This window comes from Musca domestica, unplaced genomic scaffold, assembly GCF_030504385.1.
Source record: "Musca domestica strain aabys unplaced genomic scaffold, Musca_domestica.polishedcontigs.V.1.1 20, whole genome shotgun sequence".
Classification (NCBI taxonomy): Eukaryota; Metazoa; Arthropoda; class Insecta; order Diptera; family Muscidae; genus Musca; species Musca domestica.
Genome location: NW_026712250.1, coordinates 536,872 through 562,246, shown reverse-complemented (window position 1 = coordinate 562,246; position 25,375 = coordinate 536,872). Strand labels below are relative to the sequence as shown.

General features: G+C 37.3%; 1 protein-coding gene across 6 annotated transcripts in view; it reads left to right on the top strand.

Moving 5' to 3' along the window:
* The window catches only part of LOC101887774 (insulin-like growth factor 2 mRNA-binding protein 1), a 59,718-nt gene extending 36,703 nt beyond the window's left edge, over window positions 1-23,015 (top strand). For 2 of the 6 annotated variants that reach the window (XM_059122299.1, XM_005177280.4), the window contains exons 3-7: window positions 20,008-20,181; window positions 20,675-21,049; window positions 21,111-21,822; window positions 21,886-22,041; window positions 22,108-23,015. In XM_059122299.1, coding sequence (XP_058978282.1) covers window positions 20,008-20,181; window positions 20,675-21,049; window positions 21,111-21,822; window positions 21,886-22,041; window positions 22,108-22,311 — 1,621 coding nt within the window. In that variant the 3' untranslated portion in view covers window positions 22,312-23,015. Of the gene's footprint in view, window positions 1-10,428; window positions 10,668-10,750; window positions 10,884-13,236; window positions 13,619-20,007; window positions 20,182-20,674; window positions 21,050-21,110; window positions 21,823-21,885; window positions 22,042-22,107 lie in introns of those variants that run through there. The other 4 variants (XM_011298165.3, XM_011298167.3, XM_005177282.4 and 1 more) reach the window with 4 other exon arrangements.
* The last annotated feature ends 2,360 nt before the right edge of the window (window positions 23,016-25,375 follow it).

Below are 25,375 nucleotides of genomic sequence, written 5' to 3'. Positions count from 1 at the left end.
AGCAGCAATATTACGGTCATGCTGTTGAGCAACAACAACAACAACAGGAACACTAAACGAAAATGAAAAAGGGGGAAACCGAAAAAAGGATAAATGTAATTTATTGTTGATTAAAGGAACATTTGTTTTACAGCGAAATGTGAAATGAGAAATGCTTTCTTCTCTCCTTCTCCTTCTCCTCCTCTCTCCTCATCCTCCGCTCCGGCACCTTTCCTTTTCTGTTATCCTGCAAGTTTTATCATTTCCTTTCCGTTCCGTTTATATGGATTTGGCCTGGCTTGGGGTTCCACAAAACAACGACAGCAACAACCTTAACACTGACCGACCAACCGACCGACCCATAGTTTTCAACAAAACTTTCTTTTTGGAAATAATTTGTAACTCTTTCTTGCTTTGGCTTGGCCTTTTCGAACCAAAAAAAAAAAAAATAAAACAAAAACAGGCAACAGGGGTTGCTTGTTAAGAAGTCTTTTTTTTATTGATGGTCTTTTCATTTTTGGTTGGCTTTGCTCCTGTTGTTGCTGCTGTGTTTTTATTACACATTTATTTATTTACTTTTGTTGTTGTTGTTGGTGTTGCTGTTTCATTGTTGGCCAGCCAGAAAAAAGAGCATCTGTCGCATTCGATTTTTAGGCCTAAAATTTTTAACGAAACAATGACTACACCTTGTTTCAATTGCCACTGCCGGCCGTCCCGTTTCTTGATCATGATCATGCTGGCCAATGATAATAACTGTGAACAGATCCTGCCACATGTGTGCTTTTATGGCCAAAATCGAAACTGAATTGTAATAGTTATTAGGCTTATAATTCTAATGCATTTCCATCGCATTTTCTATTTTCTTTTTTTTTTTAATTTCCAATTCCGTTTTCCATCCAAGAATTGATTCTCTCTGAGAGGAATGTGAAAAAAAATTCTCAATTTTTCCATCATTTACAAATATTTTGTTCCCACACAGTGACATAAACTCTTCTTGCCTGTCGCCGATACTCCAATGAATGAAAGTTGATTTTTGTGCAATTAAAATTAGGACTTACATAGACTGGAGGACAGTGCTCAAAATATCGGCGATTGTAGGTGACAACTTCTTTACCAGATCGCCAGATTAATGAAGCAAGCATAGGGCTTTCTTCAAGCCTTCGCAGTGGCAATTAGGAACTCTAACCTTGCTGATTTCTTGTCTGCAACATGTTATATCTTCCCTTGCTCTGGGGGCGAAGACTACACTTTCTCTTTGGACAATAAAGGTATCTATCAGATTGGACATACATAACACAGTGATTAGCAGACTTTCTAGGTTTTAAAGGTTTTTGCTGACTTGCTTGTCTCATTACCCATAACAGCCCACAGATTCGTTCACAGTTGGAGCCACACAACAGAGACACTGAAGTTTCATTCCATGCTCTTTAAATACTTTGGTATTGTCCTCCGCGCTTTAACGTCAATTTAGCTATATTTTTAGTTATATTCCATACTTCCGCCCTCTTCTCAGTCTGAATCTAAACCACTACAACATTTCTCAACCGAGGCCGGACTTTCGCTTAGAAACCGCTCCTGTATCCAAAAAAACGTGCAAAACTTGTCAGCAAATTCAAGAATTCAAATGAAAAAAAAATAAAATTTTCAAATGAATAGAAATGGCGCCCAATTGCACTCTTCTCACAAGTTTTTCTACTCTAATTTTTCCTTTAAAAAATAGTAGCATGATTGGCAGGTTATATTGTTTGGCTGATAGATATGTCGATTTTGAAAGATTGGCGATCAAGTTTCAACTCTTCACTCCTTATTGGCATCAATAGCCATAAGGTTGTCCAGTAACACAATCTGATCACAAATTTTCTGCTAAAATTTCTTGTCAAATTGTTTTCAAAAGCAGTCTTCTTTTCCGGTCTTAAATAGGCCTTGTCCTCTTGGGCATAAAAGCTCTCTCGGTGGGATTTTCAATATTCTGCCCGATTGTAGATTTACCATGAAACAAGAAGTGGAACAGAGTCAGTGTTTTCTAGGCGATTATCCCTTCTTCACACACCTTTCTCCCTTTCTCTTGCACGGCTCTACGTTCTCATGACGTTTGTCCCGTTGTGGCCGTGATCATAGTTTGCCAGTTCCTTTAAGTGCCTAAACGGCATTGCTCAATGCCCGGAATAATTCTCCAGATGAAATCCAGAATTACTCCCTTTAATGCAAATCTCTGAAAAGTGATTCCAAATCATTATTTTATGTTCTTGGAGATACAGTTCCAAGAATATCACCCTTCCCCTGATCAGGGTATGGTTGTCTTTCCAATATTTCATCTAACAATAATGCTTCTTCCTCTGGCAGCGGCAACATGCCAACCAATACAACTGTCTGCCTGCCTGCCTGCCTGCCTTCCCTTGAGCAGAGAAACGGTGGAGAAGGAGCGGAAGAACGAAGAAACAACCATTACCTTGGTAACACTTTTCGAATTCTCTCATTTTTCACATCTACCGCCACACACTTCCAAACTGTACCGTAAACGTTTCAAATAACATTCCTTTGGCGAACCGAAGAAAGAATGGACGAAGCGAACTCCATCTAATTTGATTTAGAAAAATTAACGCTTGACACAGAAAATCTTCGCAAACAAAACAAAACGAAATAGGTAGGTACGTAGGTAGGTAGTAGGTACCTTCTTAAGACGAAGCCCAAAGAGCCAGACGAAATTTGCTGCAGACAGGCCAGGCCACACCACCACCATTCATCCCTTTTTCGGTCGGTCCGACACTCGGTCGCATTAGTTTAGTTACCAACTCTCGGTTCTGGGTCTTACCTTGCCAGTGAAAAAAAAAAATGTGCGCATGCGCTCCTTTGTTTGTGTGTTTAATAAAGGCAGCACACAGACAGGGCAACCAGCATGCACACCCATACACACACACACACACACACATCCATATGTGTATCTTGCCGGTGTTGGTGTGTATGTAGCCCCCGTTGACGTAAGTATCCGGATTACGAATTCGGTTAAATTCACAACATCTGCCTTACGCTTTACTCTTTCGCTTCGGCGGCTGGTGTTGTTGTTGCTGCTGTTGCCTCAGCCAAAAAAACCCAACAAAAACAATAACAAAAAGAACACATCATCATTGCAACACTCGCTCGATCGCTAAAACTCACTTGCGCATATGTTGCGAGCCAGCCCAAGTGAGCTAATGTAAATATCCTGACATCGATCCACATCGAATACATTGTACCCACAGTCGGCCGGGCTGTCTGTCTTTCCGTTTGTCAATTACAAATGTTTGAAAACAAATTCTACGTTGCGAAGGCAGATATGGGGTCATATTCTGGGGGTTTTAATAGGCATTTGACTTGTGTTTCTCTCTTAGGAATTTTTCGATTCTGCCCCGCATTAAGTCAAAGCAGACCTTTTTTCGAGTCTCCAAACATTGAAAACAGAAACTCAAATACTGCTACCAATCGTTTGGCAATTCATACCTTGCCATTGTAGGGTACTCATCCCCGGCAAGGTAATGGAATACGTTTTGTTCACATCATTAGAAAATTCCTGGAATTAAAGGATAACATTTGATACTAAATGGCATTGAGAACATAACGAATTTGAAAAAAACCTTTGGTTATTTGAAATATGGGAGCTGGGACGACAAAAAAACCTTGAAAGTGCAATAAAAATGAAATATTTTTTAAGAGGCACAATGAGTGCTGTTATTTTTCTGTAACTCATGTAAGGTTTGGTGGGAAGTGTCATAAGGCTTTTTCTACGTCCCGGTCAATGAGGTCTCTTGAGCTATTCTTTCATGCTCTGATAATCTAGCATCAAGAATTCTACCTGTTTTATAGTTTGCATCCTTTGGATAGAAAACGATTGAATAAAGTAAAACGCGGGCGTTAAAACAACTTCTGTCCTTCTCTTATTTTACTCAACAAAGCATTGGGAATATTCCAAATAACAGTGATGGGCAAAACTGTGATATGACATTTTATATGAGCTTTCATCGGGATGCTATCATTAAAATACATGGTTATATTGTGGGAAAGTCTCAGAAAAAATAGTGAGGTCAATACTTCTATGTGGCGTTCCCGACTAAATACTTCGGCATTTTCGCCTTCATATGGTTCGGGGTATGAACAGAGCTAGTGGCTTGCAAACGAAGCAGTTTGCATTGGTCAAGTGAATATGTCCGAAAGCGGGCACCCACAGCACACTAGCGGTACAGGAGGCATGACCTTAGGAATACGAAGTGAGGGAAAAATAGCCTACTTTCCGACTTTATCTAGAAAATCAAAATAAATTGTTGCATACTTTTGGGCTTGAATATCAAAATTCTCCTTAAAAACGATGATCGTAAAATCAAAAGTCTGGAGGAGGCATGACCCTATGAATACGAAGTCAGAGCAAAAATCTACTTTTCGAATTTTGCTAGAAAACCAAAATAGGTAATTGTTGCATACTTTTAGGCTTGAATATTAAAATTATCCCAAAAAAACGATGATAGAAAAATCGAAAGTCGATTTTATTTGGATCGAATTTAGAAGGAAAACTGAATTTTCAAGCCTTTGGGGAGAGAGAATAATAAATTTACCACATTTTCTTGCTCTCCCGCGCTTAGATGAAGCTTTTCCCTGACAAAAGGCAAAAAACCTTTGATCCCCACGGTAGTGGCACAGATATTCCACCATTCATAGACTTCTGGCATTGCCGTTGAATTTTGTTGCTCAACGCAAAAAGAAAAGCAACAACAACACAAAGGCGACAAATATGGAACAAATACTTTTTGGGCTTCTACTTTGGCTTTGAAATGAAAAAGAAAACGCGAATCTTTTTTTTTGCGCTTGGGAAGGCGAATATTTCTGTCTCCGACAAATGTTTGCTTGTGTTTGTTCTCCTACATCTTGTATTTCAAAAAATAACAAAAACAACAACAAAACGACAACAACAATCGAGTGTGAGTTTCTAAACAACATTCAAGAGCTGAGTGTGGAGAGTGGAGTTGAAAACGTAATCGACAACATAACAAGTATTGAATGCAAGAGATTTGCCTTGCTGTCGTCGTTGTTGTTGTTGGTGGATAGGTATGTGGCTGAGTGTGAGAGCAGCGAGTGTGCAAAACTAACGTCAACGCAATGCTCGAAATTAATGTTGGCGACAGTGTTACCGCTTCAAGTTCAAATTTTCATACCCACATATATTTTGCTTAAGGCCTGTCATATGTAGAAGAATACAGGTAGATGTAACAATGTTTGGGATATGTCAAAATTGCTAAAATTTTTTGTTAAAAAAAATTGATTTTCATATGTTTCTTATACGAGGCCAATCGGAGGTTGTTATAATATTTATTTTTAAACAATTTGTACAAATTTAAATAATTTATCATTCAAAATTCTCGAATCCAAAATTGGTTTGACAGTTCATTGTCCCAGCAGCTGTGTCGATGCGACTATCTGTATTCTTCTACCATGATGTAAACTGAGTGACGTTTTCCCATTTTATATTTATAATTTTCTAGCATACTTTTTGGAGCTTTCAACTATATACTACACAACATATTATGTTTATAGCATAAATGTATTAATTTATTTCGCTGTTTAAGCTTTTCTTTGGAGTTTTTAAAAAAGTTGTGATCAGCACCTAAATGTATGCTACAAAATTCTTAAGAAAAATGCGGAATTAGTCACATTATATATGACTCTAACATGATTTGTAAGCCAGCCTTTAGAACCCCATACATGTGCAAGAGTTAACCAAAAGAATTTTGTGGTCTCCCCCACATACTATTTGGCATTTGTCCAAGCAGGCCAACCCCCAATTCTTCAAGAGAGTATAACCGGTAGATGGAATAACCTACAAAATGAAAGAACTCAATTAAATTTAGATGACCTACTTTACAGCATCAGCTTTTTATTCCTGGAATTATGGCAACACTGGACCCACTGAAAAGTTGTAGAATTTGCTGATCAACCAAACCAAACCAAACTAAAAAAATGTTTCATTCAAATTTTTGTGGTTTAAACTTGTTTACTCAAGCAGCGTTGTGTTACAACCACCATGGTTGAGTTGAGTAGACTTTGTTGTTATTGTTCTATGCTTTATTCTTTTTTTTGGCAAAATTTAGTTGTTTTTCTTTTTCTGTTGTTGTTGTTTTTGGGGCAATGTTATTTTGCATACGTTAGATATTTTGCCGAATCTGGTTTTGTGTTATTTTTTGTTTCCTTTTCGATTGTTGCTGAATTCGAATTCAAAGGTGATTTGTGTATTTGCCAGCCAGCCTGACTTACCCTCGTAAAATCATAGTTGGCCAAAATCGCCAATAACCAGTCAACCAGGCCAAAAATCTAGATTTTATTGACGCATTTAGCACTCTCCGCCTCGAATATCAATAATTTATTGAGACTTTGATTTTGTCGATGCGGCGGATATTCATTCGTTTCAAATCTGTTTTTTTTTTAAATGTTTAGCCGTTCTTTTTTCGTCTTTGTCTCATACAAATGTGATTTGATTTCGTTTTCTTTGTGATTATTTATTAACGTTTTATGTTAATGGCATTCAAGCGAATTGAAACAAAAGTACCGGTTTCTATGCGAAATAATTATGGATGATAGTAAGTGTTGGATTTTGTTAATCCATCGTTTATTTTAGGTGTTTTGTTATTTTGACAGATTTTTCAATGACAACACTGCTTGTTTTACTGTCTCATGTAAACGTGACATTATATCTCTTTTGTGTGGAGGTTAGCGAGAGAAAAACTATAATTTTCTATGCTCTTTGCCAGTGGGTTTTCGTGGAAACACAAATTATGTTTTTGTAGCAGAAAATAATCTAAAAGGCTTATGGGAATCAATTTGTATTCTTTTCATTGTGCCGAATTAAAATCGATTCTATTGAAAACATGAATAATTTAGCATTTCGTAGGTATTTCAAAACAAAAAAAGTCAATGTCACCGATTAGTTCACAGTAAGAGACTATAAAACAGTATGACTTATAACTATAATGAGGACGTGCGGCAAATTCAATGAATTTCCTTTTTTACTTCTTCGGAAGACAACGTAGTTTGATGGCAAAGCTAGTGAAAGGGAGAGTCACTACGAGATCGGTATTTTCTTCAGTCCTTCAGAATCGAGATATTAATCATGGCGTAATAACAAGGTGTTCCTGCCAATTAAAAAAACAAATTAAATGTCAATATTTGTTTACACTTTGTTGGGTATTGGTTTATCTTTTTTTTCTGTGATTTAAATCACAATAATGCATTTTAACATTTATTTTCGTAGTCAGCTAGCTTGGAGGGGGGCCTTTTACATTGACCATGATATATTAGCTCTCATTTGTGTCGAGAAGTTCGGGTATGGCTAGAAGTTTCCAGTGAGAAGTTTTAAAATGGTCAAGTTAATAGATTTGAACATGTCCCAGAATAGAGTTACATTAATTACAGTTTTGCAGGCCTATAATAGCACTACTTCAAATCGTGTTATCAAATTAGATGATTTAAAGAAAAATTACAATTATATTTTCCTTATTATTTTACCATTTATCGATTGTTAAGAGAGTTGAGAGTCGTTCATGGTAGATGCATCCATGCTTGGGAACATTGATATGTCAAAAATTTTAAAATGTTTCTTCAAATACAAATAGGTTTTTGGATGTTTTCTTATACGGCGTCAATTGGAGGTTTCTAAAAATGTGCGTTTTCAAATATTTTCACAAATTTGAATCATTTTTCATTCAAAATTGTCAATTCCAAAATTGGTTTGACAGTTCACTGTCCCAACAGCTGTGTGGATGCGTCTACCTGTATTATCTCGTTGATAAGCAAAACGGCTTTTAGTAAACAGTGTCAAGCAAGCTCAAAATATTAAAGCATGTTTACACTTACGGCATCCCATCTATTTTTGGAACATTTTAATATATTTTTTTTTTAATATTAAGTCGAGAAACTTGCCACACCTTATTCCCATTCGCTCTCGTACTTGTCATTTTAGTTATCCATTTTACTAACTGTATATAGAATCATATCAAATAAATTACGAATTTTATTAAAACATGTTTAATGTAAACATCAATAAATATTTTTATTAGTTTAACACATTGCGAGTTCAGGAGCAAAGCCTAAAAACCTTTATGCCATACATTTCAATCCTATCCCACCCTGTTTCTATTCTGCAGCAGCGTTTAGAATAGATATTGATATTGCAAGGCAATTGACAGCGGAGAAGGAATGCTATTCTCTATTTGTTTAATGTTTACTCAAAGCATTTTTCAATATTTGACAACTTGTTGTGCCAAATGACGTGCCATGACACACATTTGTTTCCAACATAACGCGGTCGTGTGTTTCTTGTTTTCTATTCGAATTTGCTCGTTATGCCGTCGTTGTTATTATTGCTTTTCTCAAAACGCTCGGTATGTGTGTGGTACGGTTTTCTCATTTTACACATTTTCCAATGAAAAACCAAACTCGGGTAAAATGGAAAATGAATAAAATAAACAAAACAAAACGAAACGAAATGTGTATTGGATAAGCAAATAGCAAACAGAAGTGTTTGCAAATTTTTACACAGACTCTACAGTAGTTGCCGTTTATTCGATATGTTTGTAACGACAACAAACCGGACGAAGAGGGGATCGAAAGAATAGTAAGGAAATTTCAGAACTTTACTGAAACTTCATAAAAAAAAATGTGTCGGTAGAAAACACCCACAGCCATAATTGGTTTTAAACACAAATTGTGGTAAACGTCAAAAAGATGATAACTTTGAAAGATTACAAATAGTTTCATAGGTGTATACCCATATTGAATAAACGACGAATAAGCGATTAATAACCTGCCAAAGTAAGCATCTGCATTTGCTCATAAAACTTTGCTTTGGATTACAATTCGCATAAACAAGTGCGTTTTGACATGTGGCCAGACACCTTTAGGAAATGCCACATTGTATAAGTACGGTACACATCATAGGACAAGTGGCCAGTAATTTGTTTGTTATTTATACGGCTATATTCTTGATCTATACAAATCGGCATCTTTAAATATAACACTCGTCAGTCATACAAGTTCGTGTGTATGTGTAGCAAATACAGGAAATACCGAATAAATATTAAGATTAGTATCAATGCCTGGATCAAAGAAAGAGAGAGAGAGAGAGAGAGTTCTACTCAAGAAAACAGAAAAAATTTAAAATGTTAATAAAAAAATAAATGATCGATGCGAGCCATGTAAATAGCAATAACCAGGTAGATATTTGGTCTCTGTTGCCAGGGACAACATTTACTGTGAATTAATTAATAATATTACTAACCAATATTTTCCGCAAACCGGAAACCGTTTGACAAAATCTCTTGTCACAACGCATGATCTTTTAATGCAATGTTTACATGAAGCACAGAAATAGAGTTGCCATTTGCATGGAAAAGAATCGCCCAAAGAAGTAGTAGAGTCTTTGTAAACAGTTATTTTAAGTAAACATAGCTCAACAAAAAAGTTATTATTTTTAGATTATGCTATTTTTAAATAATAAAAAAAATTCAACGTTGACTTCTGGCATATGGCATAATAGGTACATACATATGTTACGTACATACATAGATACATGTGTCTAAGCATACATGGCTGATTGTTTGATACGTTTGGGAGCTGACTCTGACCGATTAATAAAATACAATTATTATCTAACCAATAAGAAATTACTTTGCTAAAACAGTTGACGAAGAGAGAGCAATGGCAAAGCAATTGAGAATCAGAACCTCATTATCTCCGACAGACCGAGTGGGAGAGCCAGGGACGGGTGTGCTGATGCACAAAGAAATCGAAAAGGCGCGTCACAAAACATTTGTTTCTTAATAAAGGGCTAGGTTCTGACATTTTCGCGATTCATTCAAAAAGCTAAGACACAAAAGAGAAGAGTACAACTGCACTAAAATCCCATTGCAAAACTAAAGAAGGGGGGAATCGGTGCGAATCAACAAAACTATTTAAGAGAACACAACAATGCTCTTGGTGTGCGTGTGTGGGTAGCAGTTGGCAAAATAAGAGAGCGGAATTAAGGAGAATCACAAAAACAGTGATGGGTTACTTATTTACACGTCAGATTTGTACCATTTAGTACACTTTTGCTTGAAAAAAAAAACTAATGGCAATATTTTTTTAAATATTAAATTCAAATCTCTTATTTTCTAGTTTTTATTTTTTTATTTTTTTTTTTTGTTGCAATTTCCAACACTGTGTCACTGTCCATCAATTTAATGTTCGTCGCGATGGAGGAGCAACAAACTATCCGGTCTAAGTATATAAACCGGCCTCTTGTTGTTATTCTACTGCTGCTGCTGCTGTTGTTGTCGTTATCGTGCCGTTCCCGGTGCCTTCGTGTAGCTTGTGCTCTGGTGGGATATGTGGTCGGTCGGTAGCACTGGCAAAGAGAACAACTGAACAATTTAGTTTAGTTTAGTACGTCACGTTTTGCGGTTGATTCATTTTTCCGTTAACGCAACGAAGCGACAAACAGTCACTTGCGCTCCTTCCTGTGTGCGAAGAAGAAAAACAAATGAGAAAAGGAATAACAATTTAAAACAGAAAATATTATTGCAAAGAAAAAAAAATAAATTATTTTGTGATTAACGAAAAGAGGTGTCGCAAAAGAAAAACAAAAAAGAGAGTTTTGCATGGAAATCTCCGAGCAACCCAAGTGATTCAAAGTAATTTACAAAAAAGAAAATAGAATGCGGAGAACGTCTTAAAAAAAAATACATATTACGTATTTATTTGCACATATTGTTGTAAATCATTTGACTCTGGTTGGCTCGTCGTGCGTCGTTCATTCGTTTGCTTGTTCGGTCGCTCGCTCGCCCACGGTGGAAATGTTGGAAGCGGGGTTAGACGTTGGACGCGGCACATTTAAGTGAATGTCATTGGTACCGTTAGAGACACACAAAAACAAAACATACACACACGCACGCACAGCCATGAACCCGTCGCGCTCAATAGGCCAAACTATTATAAAGAGGCGAACATAGACGCAAAACAGGAATGACGACGGCTTTTGCCTTCGTTTTAATGAAATTTAAAATTAATAAAAATAACACCGCCGCCGACGACAACAACCGTGTATATTAATAAACTAAAATAAATGTTGCCAACCAGTTAAAGTCGTCGAATGCTTGCAACATTCATTGGCCGATGTTGTCGCGTAACGCGCCTACAACGTAATCGCTGCTGTCGTCACTGTATTCTAGTCTACGTACTATAAACACAACAATACAGCAGCAGCAATAACAACAACAACGACGACAACCGCCGACAACATCAACACCAGCAGTAGCAACAAGAACAACAGCATTAGTAGTAGCAGCAGCAACACATACACAGCACACATAGTTGCAATCGTTAAAGTCATCGTTTCTTCTTTTCGTCTTTGTGTTTTGTTTTTACTCTTTTTGCAGTTATTCTCATTTTTGTCGGTCGTTGCTGTGGTTTATTTGTATTTGATTAGTTAGTGACTGAGCTGGACGGGGGACGAACTGTTGTGGGGGTAGGGTTCTGGCGCTGTAGTAGTAAAGTGGAGCTGGCTGACTGGCGTCTTTATTCTTCGATTTTTTTGTTTGATTTCATTTCTTTTGTTTGCATAACTTTGTTAGGCAGGGAGAAGAAGTGGCGCAGCACTTCGGGTAGTTCACACAAATACTTGATCTCTGCCTATCGCACAACATAATATCGGGAGTAGTAGTTCCGGCTAAGTTGATTCATTATCGTCAATGCAATGCAAGTTACGCCGGAAGTAGTGGACGTCTTGCATTCAAACGATTTGTCATCGTTTAATGCACGACCGCCACCTGTTGGATCAATATTTACTAGATTTATTTTCTTCAATTTAATTGAACGGCTGACGCGAAAGTGATGTTAAAATTAATTTGCCTATTTTTAGGATGAAGACTGAGCGATAACCTATGACTAGCTAGTTTTAAGAGATTATGAAAATCGTTTTTGGCAGGCCAAATAAACCTCTCTGGGATGAGGATTACGTTAATCCCCCCAATTTAACATTTATTAAAATGCCTTCAAGAAAATCTTAATAAATATAAATGCTAATGTGACAAATGTTTTCGAGGATCTTTGATTTTAGCCCCACTACACAAGAGGAAAGTTTGCCAAAGCCGAAGAAAAACTTTTGCCTTGACAATCTACAAAACTGATTAACTTCTCTTTACGACACTCTAGGTTTAGTTATCTCTTAGAGTAATTCTCCGATTATATTCACTCGCCTTGCCTGCAAAATATTTCGTTAAAGTTTTCCATTTTTTGCGAGTGGTTCGTTTGCTTGGCGAAACATATTTTCTATTCTGCTGCTTGTTTGTTTTGTTTTTTTGCTCTATGTGCGCCTAAGACTCTGTAATCGTTGACCTACTTTACTTTGTCTACTGTCGTTGTCATCTGTCTATCGCTACTCTACCACATTTGCACATTTTGTACTCTTATTTTTTTGTTTCTTCCTTCTTTTCGTTCGCTTATGCGGCATTGGTGTGTGTGTGTGTTGAGTGTGGATACCCACTGTAGGAGCTTTATTTCGTTTATTATTATTATTTTATTTTTTAATATTATTAAGTGCTTTAGCTGTGCATATAAGTTGCTGTTTGTTGTTGTTGCTGATGTTGGTGCTACGTTGTGTTAATCAATTTAGCGGTTTCGCCCTCTCTTTCATTCTGTATTGTATAATGACAATGTTTATGCTACTGCGTTATAGTGTGACCACAATCGCGACGTCGCCGCTGTCGACGACGACGCGTTATGCCGGTGGTATATGGATGGCGTCGGTGTGTTGTTGGCGATCTGTATTCGATGACAACTGTCATCCAATCACCTCCCTTTCGTGCTAGAGAGAAATGTGATAATTTTACGAAAACATCAATTAAAAAGTAGAGTAGAAAGAGTACAATTATGTTTTCTGCTTAAAGAGAAAGTTTTTATAACACCGACATGTTTTTCTCTTCTATGAGAACCGGAAATGTCAATAATTGTAAACCTTAGTTCATATTTCCTATACCTACTTGTTGACAGAGTGCATTCCAATATTAAAAAATAATCCAATATGTTCAATAGGACTGATAAGAGGCAGAAATCATAATCATAGGCCAGAGGCACATTCACATTTTGTTGTGAATATTTGAATATACCAAAAGAGCAGAGGAAAATTAAATTTTCTTTTATCATAACGATGACCATGAAAAAATAAAATCAAAACACTCACATTATGTTCTACATTTTATGAAGGTATTCTGAGAGAACAGCTTAGCCATGAAGAGCGAAAAACCAATTAAATAAAATTTAAACTGAAAGGGAAGTCGTCATATGTTAACATTATTAAAAGATTAAAAAAAATAAGAGAGGAAAGTGAATAAATAAAAAAAAAAAAACAAAGCGGAACTGGAATATACAAGTGCCAAATTTTTAAGTATTTTTAATATAACCTACCAACCAATCAATTTATAAAACAAACTCCATCAACCAGAAAAAAGGTAACTCCTCTTGAGCAAAAGGCGGAGTTTTCCTGAAAAATAAAAAAAATAATCCTACTTTTTCTTTTGAAAAAGTTTCTACTCCGCGACAAGTTTCTACAGAAGTTCTTAAATATGTCTCGTTATCAACAGATGCGGTGAGTTTTGTTTATAAGAACTGTTAATGTTTAAATTAATTTGTACCAATATTTTTAGCAAAAAGAAAATCTTTAGAAAGAATGGATGGGGTTTTTGTTTTGGATGCGTTTTGATTGTGAAAGCTTGTTATTGGCTAGAAACCAGATCTAAAATACTTAGAATTTATATCACAAAACTGACAATGTCATTCATGTTTCTTCCAACTATATGTCACGATAAAAACACACAATTACCCGCCGAGCATAAATAACTATGCCAGCATAGAAACATGTTGTTGTTGTTATCAAATACGAGTAGTTTGGCAAGTACTCATAAAAATAGAAAAAATAGGTATTTAATCTTTCGTTTTGCTGATAGCGGTGCTACTCTATTATTTTGTTTATTTTATTCAAACGCATTGTCATCATAGTTAATGACAAAAATGCTATTCTAGCACCTATATTGCGATCGTCTAAACATATAACAAAAAGCTTTAACATAGGGCTAACAAAACGGATCCTTTCTTTGTATTAAAAAGACAATAAGCCAGAAAATACTTCAACAACGTAGTTCATGTCTTACATAGGGTTTAAGCGACATCTATATTAAATATCGAAATTTAGCAGCCAAAAATTATTTATTATCTTCGATCACTCATCGATTAAATGACCGTTCTATCAGGCAAAGAGTTCATATTCAAAATCTAAAAACTTAACATAATGGAGTAAGACATGGTGCTAAATTCTGCACCGACAATCCAATCGAGTAAATGAACGATAAGCAAGCAAAATACATACTTATAAAATGCTCAATCAGTATATCCAAGGAGTTTTTTACTACCACTAGGTATATAGTGTGTATGCAGCTTCCTAAAATCTGGGGAAAGAGGAGATTATTTTTCTCTGTAGAAAAAAAAAAAACGAAGAAAATACTACAACATATTTGCGCATCCAGAGCCCAAAAATTGGAGAAGAAAGAGAAACAACAAAATGCACCAATAATTTTTCATTCATAAATTCTGTTCGGTTTGCATGGATGTTGATAATGGGCGTTTGTACTGAATGGCTGGCTGCTGCTGCTGCTTTAGCTTGATTGTGGGACTTACTTTTTATGTGTAGGCATTTTTTTGTTTCTTTTGAATATCTCTGAGAGTCTCGATTCGAATGTTGATGCCTTTTAAGTTTGCCAGATTTAATGGTTGTTTTCAGTTTCCCGTCCAATTGGTGTTGTTGTAGCGTGCGGTGGGGGTACTTCAGTGCAGCATGGCGCTGGGGGAAACCGAATATTTGTTGGTGTTGTTATTGTAGCTTTTTTTCTCATTCCTACTTTCGAACAGTATCTTCCCTTGTGTAGCAGTGGCAATGCATTCTGTATTCCTCTCTCACTCTCTCAGCGTTTTTGTTGTGGTTGTTGTACATGCAACAGGCTGAAAGTGCAGCTCAGCACTTAGAGTGCACGCTTTTGTTTTGTTTGCCGCCACCAATGCACATTGCCACCTCCCCTGGTTTGTTGTTGTTGTCGTTGTTGATGACCAAATGCACTTTGTACTCCCGTCGGTATTCTGTAGCGGAGAGCAGCAGCAGTTGTTTTTGTTTTTGCAGCACAAGTGACATACGACGAGTATGCGTGGTGTTTTGAGTTTGCATTGCTCTTTTCAATACGTTGTTGGTTCTGATGCATGTTTGTGAGTACTTTTGATGTGTTTTTTTTTTCTTTTAATTTGGTCTGGTTGATATTTCAACACCCTTCAATAATAGATGGGACTGATGTCCTTGTCAAGATTTAAATCAAATTGATCGAAATCACTAAATGAAGAACTTAGAAATGGGCTTAGGATCCTAAAACTGCTCGTCTTGCTAATATTTTCAAATTTTGCAAAGGAAGTTACGATGGAAGGCGGGCCAAGCCCTCAAGTGATTTCTGATTTAAATCCATTCTCAGTCTAAAAGTGTTACACTGTGCAGAACTCTCAAAAAAATGCAACAACTGACACAAACATAAACAATGAAACCGTAAAATTATGCTTTCTTTGATTCCCACCAAAAATGCCAGATTTTTTTCTGGCCAGACATGTAGCACACAAGGACAAACAACAAAAAACACACACATAGGATCATATTAACATGCGTGTGTATGCAGGAAGGTGCGTAACCTGAACGTACCTTGAATGTCCAACTCATAACCACCGATGAGCAGAGGATGCCTTGTTATTTGTTGTCTGGTTTCAGCAGAAATAAAGGCAGCCGTAAAGCGTTCGAAGCAAAGAAAAGAAACCGCCACAAAAAAGTTTCAAACAAATTCCTGGAAAAGCATTTCGAAGATATTTTGGCACTTTGTTTTTTTTTTTTTTTAATTAAGTATGAAGTTTAGATTACTTTTAAAGTCTATTTGTGCAAGGCATACCCTCAACCGGGTTCCCATATTTATTGGTCCTCGCTCACACACAGTAAGAAAAAGAAAACAGCGCCAGAATGACGACGTACCGTCATGTTGGTGTTGGTGGTAGTGGTGGTGATGACTCCGAACAAAACTTCGTTGATTGGGTCTTCAAAGAGACCTACCGTTGGAATGAGCTTTTGTTTCCCCCACTCCCTGTTCAACGCCGACTCTGAGCTATTCATAACATTAAGGTCCGGACTAGAGGGTGGGGGGAATTGATGTGACTGCAAGAAGTCTTGAAGTCTTGGGCATCATCTGACACAATAACACAGCCAGTGTACGATTGGATTTGGCCATTTATTGAAGACACCGTCTGCATACTCAAATACCTGTATTGGCAGGCAGGCAGGCAGGCCGGTTCGCTGGCGGTAAACAACAACGTCTTGTTACTGGGAATTTTGCGACAATAACAAATAGCACGGCCTCCTCTCCAAATGGCCAACATACACAAATATGCAGAAACTGAGCTCCCACTTTTTACCAAGTTGGACCTGAGAATCAACATAAAATACTGGGCACAAACAAACGCACATTCCCGTACGTGGTACATTGACTCGGACGGAGTTTATTAACAGAGTGGCAACGGAAGACATAGAAGAATTCCTGGCATGTGGAGCGGAGTGTAGTGTAAATGTAAACAAGTTTCCACTCTTATTTCTCTTTCCTCTGATGTTGTCAGCGATTAGGAAAAAAACCCACAACACTATGAATCGATTTTATAACAGTCCATGATGTCGTCGTCACTCCCTTCCTTTTACGCATAAGCATAGGAATTTCCCATTGCTCCAAACTGCAGAAAACTCATTGAGGAAAAAACAAAAAGAATCAGACACGACGTACCGCAGCGCATCATCGCATTCCTGACTGACTAAAAGATGCTGCCGCTGCTACTGCGGCTACGGCCGTTGGATGATAATGATGCAGACGACGGCATTTCTTGGCCATGCTGAGAGTTGATGGCACGATTGTTGTTGTTGCTGGTTAGTTTTGGTCTGGTAATGTTGTTGGTCCACACGCAACGCAAAGAACTCGCACTGGCCATGTTCAGTTTCAGTTGATATTATGTTTATGAAGCTCTTGGAAAATATGGCAATGATGATGATGATGATGAATAGGATGCTGCGGCCGCCACGAATCGGATTGCTCACATTCTTATTCGGCGAGGAAACACAAACAGTAACCACCAACACAGGAACGTTGCAACAACAGCAACAATAATAACACAAGACTGAAGTTAAGAAAAACAAAATATATGTCTGATTTGCGGATGTTGCACTCGCATACCACAAGCAGAGAAGGTCAACCTGAGGCCCACCAAAGCTTGAAAAATATATAGTTTATCTATATTTCTTGAATGACCGGTTGTTTTCTCACAGAAAGTGATTTGGTCCATTAACAATCCGGTAGTACCGGATCATGGAACTGATTGTGGTGGTGGTGATCGCAGAGGCTAGTAATTTCTGTCTCTGCTATGATATTGAGATAGATTAACACTCCGGTAGTACCGGATCATGGAACTGACTGTGGTGATGTTGATCGCAGAGGCTAGTAATTTCTGTCTCTGTTTTGTTTTTGAGCCACAGAGAATTGTGGAAAAGAATAAAAAAACACCAATGATACTATTAGTAGATATATGCCAAAACAAAAAGTGGCATATCGTTTCTTCACATCCCGCCCATCGGGGGCTAACGTCAAGAGTTACCATCAAGAAAGAACACACTATAGGTTTACCCCAGAATCTGCAAGCATGTATTAATCCATTGTATCCCAAAACTAGCTAAACTTGTTGGCTTTTTCAAAATAGAACATGATTTTAACACACAAAGTAGATCAAGGAAAAATTGGAGGATGTTCACATCGATTTCATATTGTTTTGACATTCTTACTATCCATTCCATTCCCTTTCTTCCTGGCTTCCTGATATAGCAAACTATCGCTCCTTTAGTAGTTATGCAATTCAATTTAAAATTGTAGGGCGGATTAAAAATTTGCTCCCGGAAATGAATTAGAATCCTAATTCAAAATTATTCCCAAATACCCATTTATGTACATTTCTGGTAACTTGTTCATTATTTGCCTTATTATTGTTTGTCTGTGTGTTTGGAAGACTCTTTGCGGCGCGTAACCTCATGAAGATCATCTCTTGACTTAGATATGTAGGTATGTGCGTCTGTCTGTTAGTACAGTTTAGCTATGCTCTGTCTGTCACCGACAACTTAAACAGCGGATTGTGACGGGCAGCAGGGGGAGAAGAACTAGTAGACAGACGACCTAGATGCTGCACACTGTCGCTCCACTGCCTAGAGATTCCAGCAGTGGGAACTCACATGAAGTTTAACGTTCTTTTTACTGTAAATTCCAGAGGATGTGGTTTCAGTGCTTGGCACTGCAGCATGCCGCGGCATTAGTTTAGTGGAAGCACACCAAGGCATAAATATTTTTATCGACTTTTGCTAGTGCAACAGAGGCATTGTCGTCATTATCATCGTCGACTCCAGCGCGATAATGATCATCGAAATACCAACACCAACAACAATCAGAAAATGTATCGGTTTTTAGTCAGTCTATCAGGCACTTGGACTTAACCAGGCAAAAGTGGGGCCAAAAGAATGTCTGCATACATACATACATACATATGTATGTATGTCTGTATAGATGATGTCTGTCGTCTTGGGCATGCATATTTACGGATGTATGCGAAGTGGAGTTTCTGAAGTATATTGAACTTGCGAATATTTTTGCTGCGCTGGTGCTGTTTTTCCTGGAATTTTATACATTTTGGGATTATTGTTGTTCATTTCTGAACACCGTCCCCCCGCTCCACTCACAATCACAGACTGCCGGCAATGCAATCAATGTGTTTGTGTAGAGTCATTTCTGAAGTTGTTTTTTTGTAAGTTCGAGTTGTTGCTGGTGTTGTTTTTAAATTAATTTGGTGGCTTGTTGTTTGTGTTTTGCTTAGATTTGCATTTTTCATTTATTTGTTTGTGGCTCGGTTTGTTATTTCACGTTTTCGCCCAAAGTAGGTATCCGATTCTGTGGTGTAAGCATTTCTATTTAAGTTTAAAAAGTTAATAAATGTGCAACATGGTTTTGGCGGGAATATTTTCCAACCGTTATAAATTGGATTCTATGAAATCCAGAACCAAACCAGAACCAAATTTTTTTTTTTTTGGGATCATTCTCAAAAGTTTTCGATCTCGAATATTTGGCCACTAGTTAAGGAAGAGGAGAATGAAATAGTACCTTAACGTCTTCTTATTGAGTCGGCTCATAGAGAGTCATTAATAAGAATTTTATTTAACTATTTAATACTCGTTCGCCAATTATAAACTGATATTTCTCGTTTTAAACAATAAGGCGATGATAAGTATCATAGATATTATTCTAAAAAAAAGCACCCTTGTAAAATTCGCATCTTTTCTGAGCCGTTTACCTAACCTTAATCGCATGTACTATTTAATGGAAATCGTACATATAATGAAAGTCCCATTGAAACTGACTCTAAACCTGGTCACTTTGATGTATTGACACTCCACTTGCATTTGCGATTTTTGAATTTTTCGATTCAAGACATCTTTGCGACACTTTTGGTCCCACGCTAAGTCGAATTACATTCTGAATTACCTCAATCTTTTGCCAATTGAGGTAATCCATGTAGAGCTTTTCTGCTTTCATTTGTCGGTAGGTAGTTGTTGCTTTCACCGGTTACTCCCCCAACCCCTCCCCCTCTTTAAATTTATTCATGTAGATCTGATTACCCTATAACTCTACATTTCCTCCCCACGCATAAACTACTATCCAACTAGAAACCCATATACATATTTACATGTGTTCGTATGTAATGTGACATTGTTTACATGTGTATGTATGTATGTGTGTGTGTCTGTGTCTTTATTTTAAGAACAAAATTCAGAAGTTTTCTTTCTTTCTGGTTTTTTTTTTCACAATTTTCTTTTCTTGTTCACAGTGTTACGACGTCAAAGATTATTATTAGCGGCATACCGCTGCAAACTCGATTCCAAGACATCGAACCTCTTTTGAAGCCATATGGCATCGTCAAACAATGTGAGGCTGTCTCTAGTAAGGACCCACAGACACAAACGGTTCACATAACATTCGAGAACCACGAACAGGCTCAAAGGTACATTCATGCACATACATACATACAAGCAACCATTTACATTTCGTAATGAAGAAGAACACAGTCGAACACCACGGTTGTCCCGCCGGCAGGGAGATTGGGAAAACGAAACTGAACAATTTGGCATATATGTTATTGAGAAGAAATTGAAAAGGTTAATGGGTTTTTGGCTTGACTACTGATCCGAGATAGTAGATCCTTCAATTGATGATTGAAAGGTGGTCAGTATCGGGAGAGGAGGGGGGACAGGTTGCAAATGACTGGGAACCCCCTTTTATGGTTGAGTCAAAGTCAAAAACACCATTCCCCAGTGTTCTGAAATCATAACGTCCACAAACAATTGAAACAAACCATTGGACCCAAAGTCGTTGAAAATCTAAATTTTTGTTATTTCCATCAAAAATTCGAGTGTTCTCAATTCACGAACAAGCATTTGAATTGGCGGAGATGGATTTCTAATAGCTTTCGTTCTTCTTTTCTTTGATTCTTGCAGAGCCGCTGGTGGTTTGAACGGTGTCGAATTCGAAGGCAACAAATTGCACGCCGAGCAATTGGATAAAAACCAACGTCGCACTCAGCGCAATCCACGCAATCCATATCCAGGCATGCCAGGTCCCGGACGCCAAGCGGACTTCCCGCTCCGCATTTTGGTGCAAAGTGAAATGGTTGGAGCCATAATTGGACGCCAAGGCAGCACCATACGCACGATCACACAACAAAGTCGTGCCCGAGTCGATGTCCACCGAAAGGAGAATGTCGGCTCCCTGGAAAAGGCCATTACCATTTATGGCAACCCTGAGAATTGTACAAATGCTTGTAAACGTATTCTAGAGGTTATGCAACAAGAGGCCAATGCCACAAACAAGGGGTAAGTGTTCGCACGTCGACAACACGCAGGGCGTAGTCAATAACTTCTGTATTCTTTGCAGGGAGATCTGTTTGAAAATCCTCGCACACAACAATTTGATCGGCCGCATCATTGGCAAGAACGGCAACACCATCAAGCGCATCATGCAGGAGACAGACACAAAGATCACCGTCAGTTCCATCAACGACATCAGCAGCTTCAATTTGGAACGCATCATAACCGTCAAGGGAGCCATTGACAATATGTCCCGTGCCGAAAACCAGATCAGTTCAAAGCTGCGACAAAGCTACGAAAATGATTTGCAAGCAATGGCACCGCAGAGTGTAATGTTCCCCGGACTGCCGCCAATGGCCATGATGTCCACACCCGGCAATGGCATGATCTTCAATCCCAGTATGCCTTATGCTCCCTGCCCCGGCTTCCCCATGTCGAAGACTCCTGCCGCCGCTGTTGTGCCACCCGTCTTCCCCAATGATATGCAGGAAACTACGTACCTTTACATACCGAACAATGCTGTGGGTGCCATCATCGGTACTAAGGGCTCTCACATACGCAGCATAATGCGTTTCTCGAATGCCTCGCTGAAGATTGCGCCATTGGACAACGACAAGCCAGTTGAACAGCAGACAGAGCGCAAGGTCACCATTGTCGGTACGCCGGAGGGCCAGTGGAAGGCTCAGTATATGATTTTCGAGAAGATGCGCGAGGAAGGTTTCATGAGTGGCACAGATGATGTTCGATTAACTGTAGAAATCTTAGTGGCCAGCTCACAGGTATAGTCGGCGACTTTATTTCGTTAGAGATCGAATCTTAAGGCTTTTGTTCTTTTCTTGAAGGTTGGTCGTATTATTGGAAAGGGTGGTCAGAATGTACGAGAATTGCAACGTGTCACCGGCAGTGTCATCAAATTGCCCGAACATGCGCTGGCGCCAACATCGGGTGGAGATGAAGAGACGCCCGTGCACATTATTGGTCCATTCTATAGTGTTCAGGTAAGTGTGAGCGATCCAAATGGCTGCGTGCAGACTCCTAACATGTCGTTTTCTTTTCCATTCCAGTCGGCTCAAAGACGCATTAGAGCCATGATGTTGTCTACAAATCCTCCTCCTGTAACCAAAAAACAAAAAGCTGCCAAAGAACAACAACAACAGCAAGCTGCTCAAAGCTCATCAGGCAGTGGGTCGCAACAACAACAGCAGCAGCAGCAACAACCATCACAACAGCAGCAGCAACCGCAGCAGGGTGCGAGTACAAATCAGTAAGAAGCCGTAGAGTACTGTGGGTGTAAAAGCATTTATTAAAATTTATTTTTTATTTTAACAATTTAAAAAAAAAAACAAATCTTTTTTCGTTTACATTTTTGAAATAACGCGCCCCTCCTACATACTACACATAAATATTTACTATAACAAAAGAAAAGAAAAGAGAAAAAAAAACACAAAAAAAGAGAAAGAATGAAAGAAACAACAACCAGATAAACCCCATTATAGACCACCGCCAGCCAAATCACTCTCTTGTTTTAGGTATCAATCGTCTCTATTCGTAAGCCGTTAGACCGATCGATCGATCTGTAAGATAATGAGTGTGTAAAATGAATGTTACTATTTGATATAGAATTGAGTTGAAAGTTCACATCACAGAGAAACAGAGAAAAGAAAAATAACACATTTCACAAAGGATATACTCGTACATGCATAAATAACCCGGTCTTCTCTCACACAGTAGAATCCACTACGTTGAAGCTTATTATTATGAAACAACACTCGTATCTTTTCCAAATTATACCCAACCGTCGTAATTATTTAGAAGTCTAACATGAAAATTAAAACTAATCCCCCCACCCCCCCCACTCCTACTCGCATCAATATTTATACATACATACATATATAGAAATCAAATAATAGCTTCAACTATTTTTGGAAAAATGGAAAACACCCAATAAAAGCTTGCTTATTCAAAATTAAAACCACAACAAAAGAATAAAACATTTTGGCATTTTTTCCAAAAAAAAAAAAAAAAACAAAAAATGAAGAACAAAAAATAATATTCTTTGATGTCTTGGACTTTGGTAACTAAAATTTAACAAACAAAAAACATATTCAGATGAATGTCCTCTACACCATTTGTGGATGTAATTGGAAGAATTGAAAAAAAAAACATTATTTTAAAAATTAGTAGTTCCTCGAATTACATCTGGAAATGGTGTAGAGTAAGAAAATTAAACAATTTGCTACATGAAATAGCTGATAATATCAGAGTGAAATTATATTTGAAATCTATTAAGCCTTTTTATTTTCCCCCAAAATACCAAGTAGGCTCGTGTAGGGGACTATTCTATAGATACTTTTTTATATGCTCGACACACTACCCCTTTCAAAAGAAATCACCACACCTCCACATTGACTGGATACAAAAGATTTCCAAGACATAACAAACCTCTAGTATTGTTTGTTTTCAATAACCAAGAAAAAAAAACAACCACCACGACGACGAGGACGACGTAGAGGAGAAAGAGAAGAAATAAGTGTTTGCCTTAAAACGGTGCTGAAATGTTAATTGATTTGTTAAAACTAAATAAGAATCTACATTTTGTTTTTAATTTTTTTATGAGTTAGGTTTGTTATTTAGAAGAAAATACAACAGGAAGAAAAGAAGATACACATATAAATATATAGAGAGATACTAATGATATTTAAAAATGACATTTTTTGCAATAGAACCTAGAACCTCAATAGATAGCCATGGAAGGGGGGCCAGCAAAGATGGAAATGTGCATGTACATGCCCCCTCCATCGATGGTCCCCTTTTGTAACTTAACCATATCCCAAGAGCATCAAACAATCAAATATTAATATTTACAATAGCCTTTTTTATACAAACATTTACCCACTCATTTTTATGTTTTTGTTTTATTTTTTTTTTAAATATAGATTTCCATTTTTTAATAAATATAGTAAAGTAGTTTCCGTTGTTAAAAATACAGAAAGTTATTCCTATTATTTACATTTTATACATTTATACATACATTTTTTTTAAATATAGATTAATAAAATTGTTTAGCTTAAATGAAAGAATAAAATCCTTAAATTTAGCTCAAGTTCAGTTTTGTCGAGACAAAAGCACTTCAAACTTTGTTTATAACAAACATCCCCTAGTAGTATGAGCACTTCAAACTTTGTTTATAACAAACATCCCCTAGTAGTATGACAAGTTCTTTTTTTGTATTATTATTATGATTTTGATATCAAACAACATTTCGGCATAAACAAAATTGACACAACGTTTTTTGGCAAATCTAAATTTTTTGAAATAAACAATTTCTTTTGAACAACATAATAAGAGAATAAAATGCCCAACCTACAATTGACTTAACACAAAAAATAAGAGAAACATTAAAAGAATTAAATTTAAACATAAACAAGTAATTTAAATACCTCAATGTAAGTGCATTATCTTCTAAAACATTTAAATGATAACCTAAAGAAAGAAAAAGAAAACATTCACTATTTAATAACAAATTATAATTTAAACATTAAAATAATACTGACACAAAAGTTAGTAATAATAATATCAACAACAACCACTTTGCATAGTTTTTGCAATGCCGAAGAAACAACTATTGAAAAATCAGGTCTAAAAGTTTGAAATATCAAAACGAATTTTCTCTAGAACTAAAAGTCCTATCATCCCACATATGCATTCGATGGACAAGACAACAAGTACACCAATAATTGTCTGTGGGAATGTGTCACCAACAAAAAATCACTTTGGAATGTATTTAAGAATTTGAAATCAAATGCAAATATTTTGTAACAAACTTCGATGCATTTGGAAAAACTTATCCAATTTTTGTTATGACAAATGCAACTTTTTCAACTTATATCCCACACTGGTGTATACTAAACGACCGTCTATCGGCAAATATGTGGATTAAATCAATAATATGACCACGCGCCGCATACACAAAGCACGTCCACAGCCAGTGTGAGTGTGTGTGCAATTCGTTTCAGTTCGAAAACAAAAGGACCAGAATATAGAGTTTTTCCATATGAACCCAACACAACATCCAAACAAATGACAGAAACCCCAATAGTTATGCTATGACCAATTGTTTATATCCGTCCGAACACATGACAAACTTTGCTCGTCAGAACCAACTCACTCTGTTGTGTTAGTTTTGCAAGCTGAAAGCATGCGTGTGCAAGGCGGCTGTAAAATCTACCACTACAAACACTTACCACCAAGTTGAACAACAACCAACCAGCAACCAACTATTTTACCCATCAAAACAGCTACCAACATCATGAAGCAAAATAATTGTTAAGA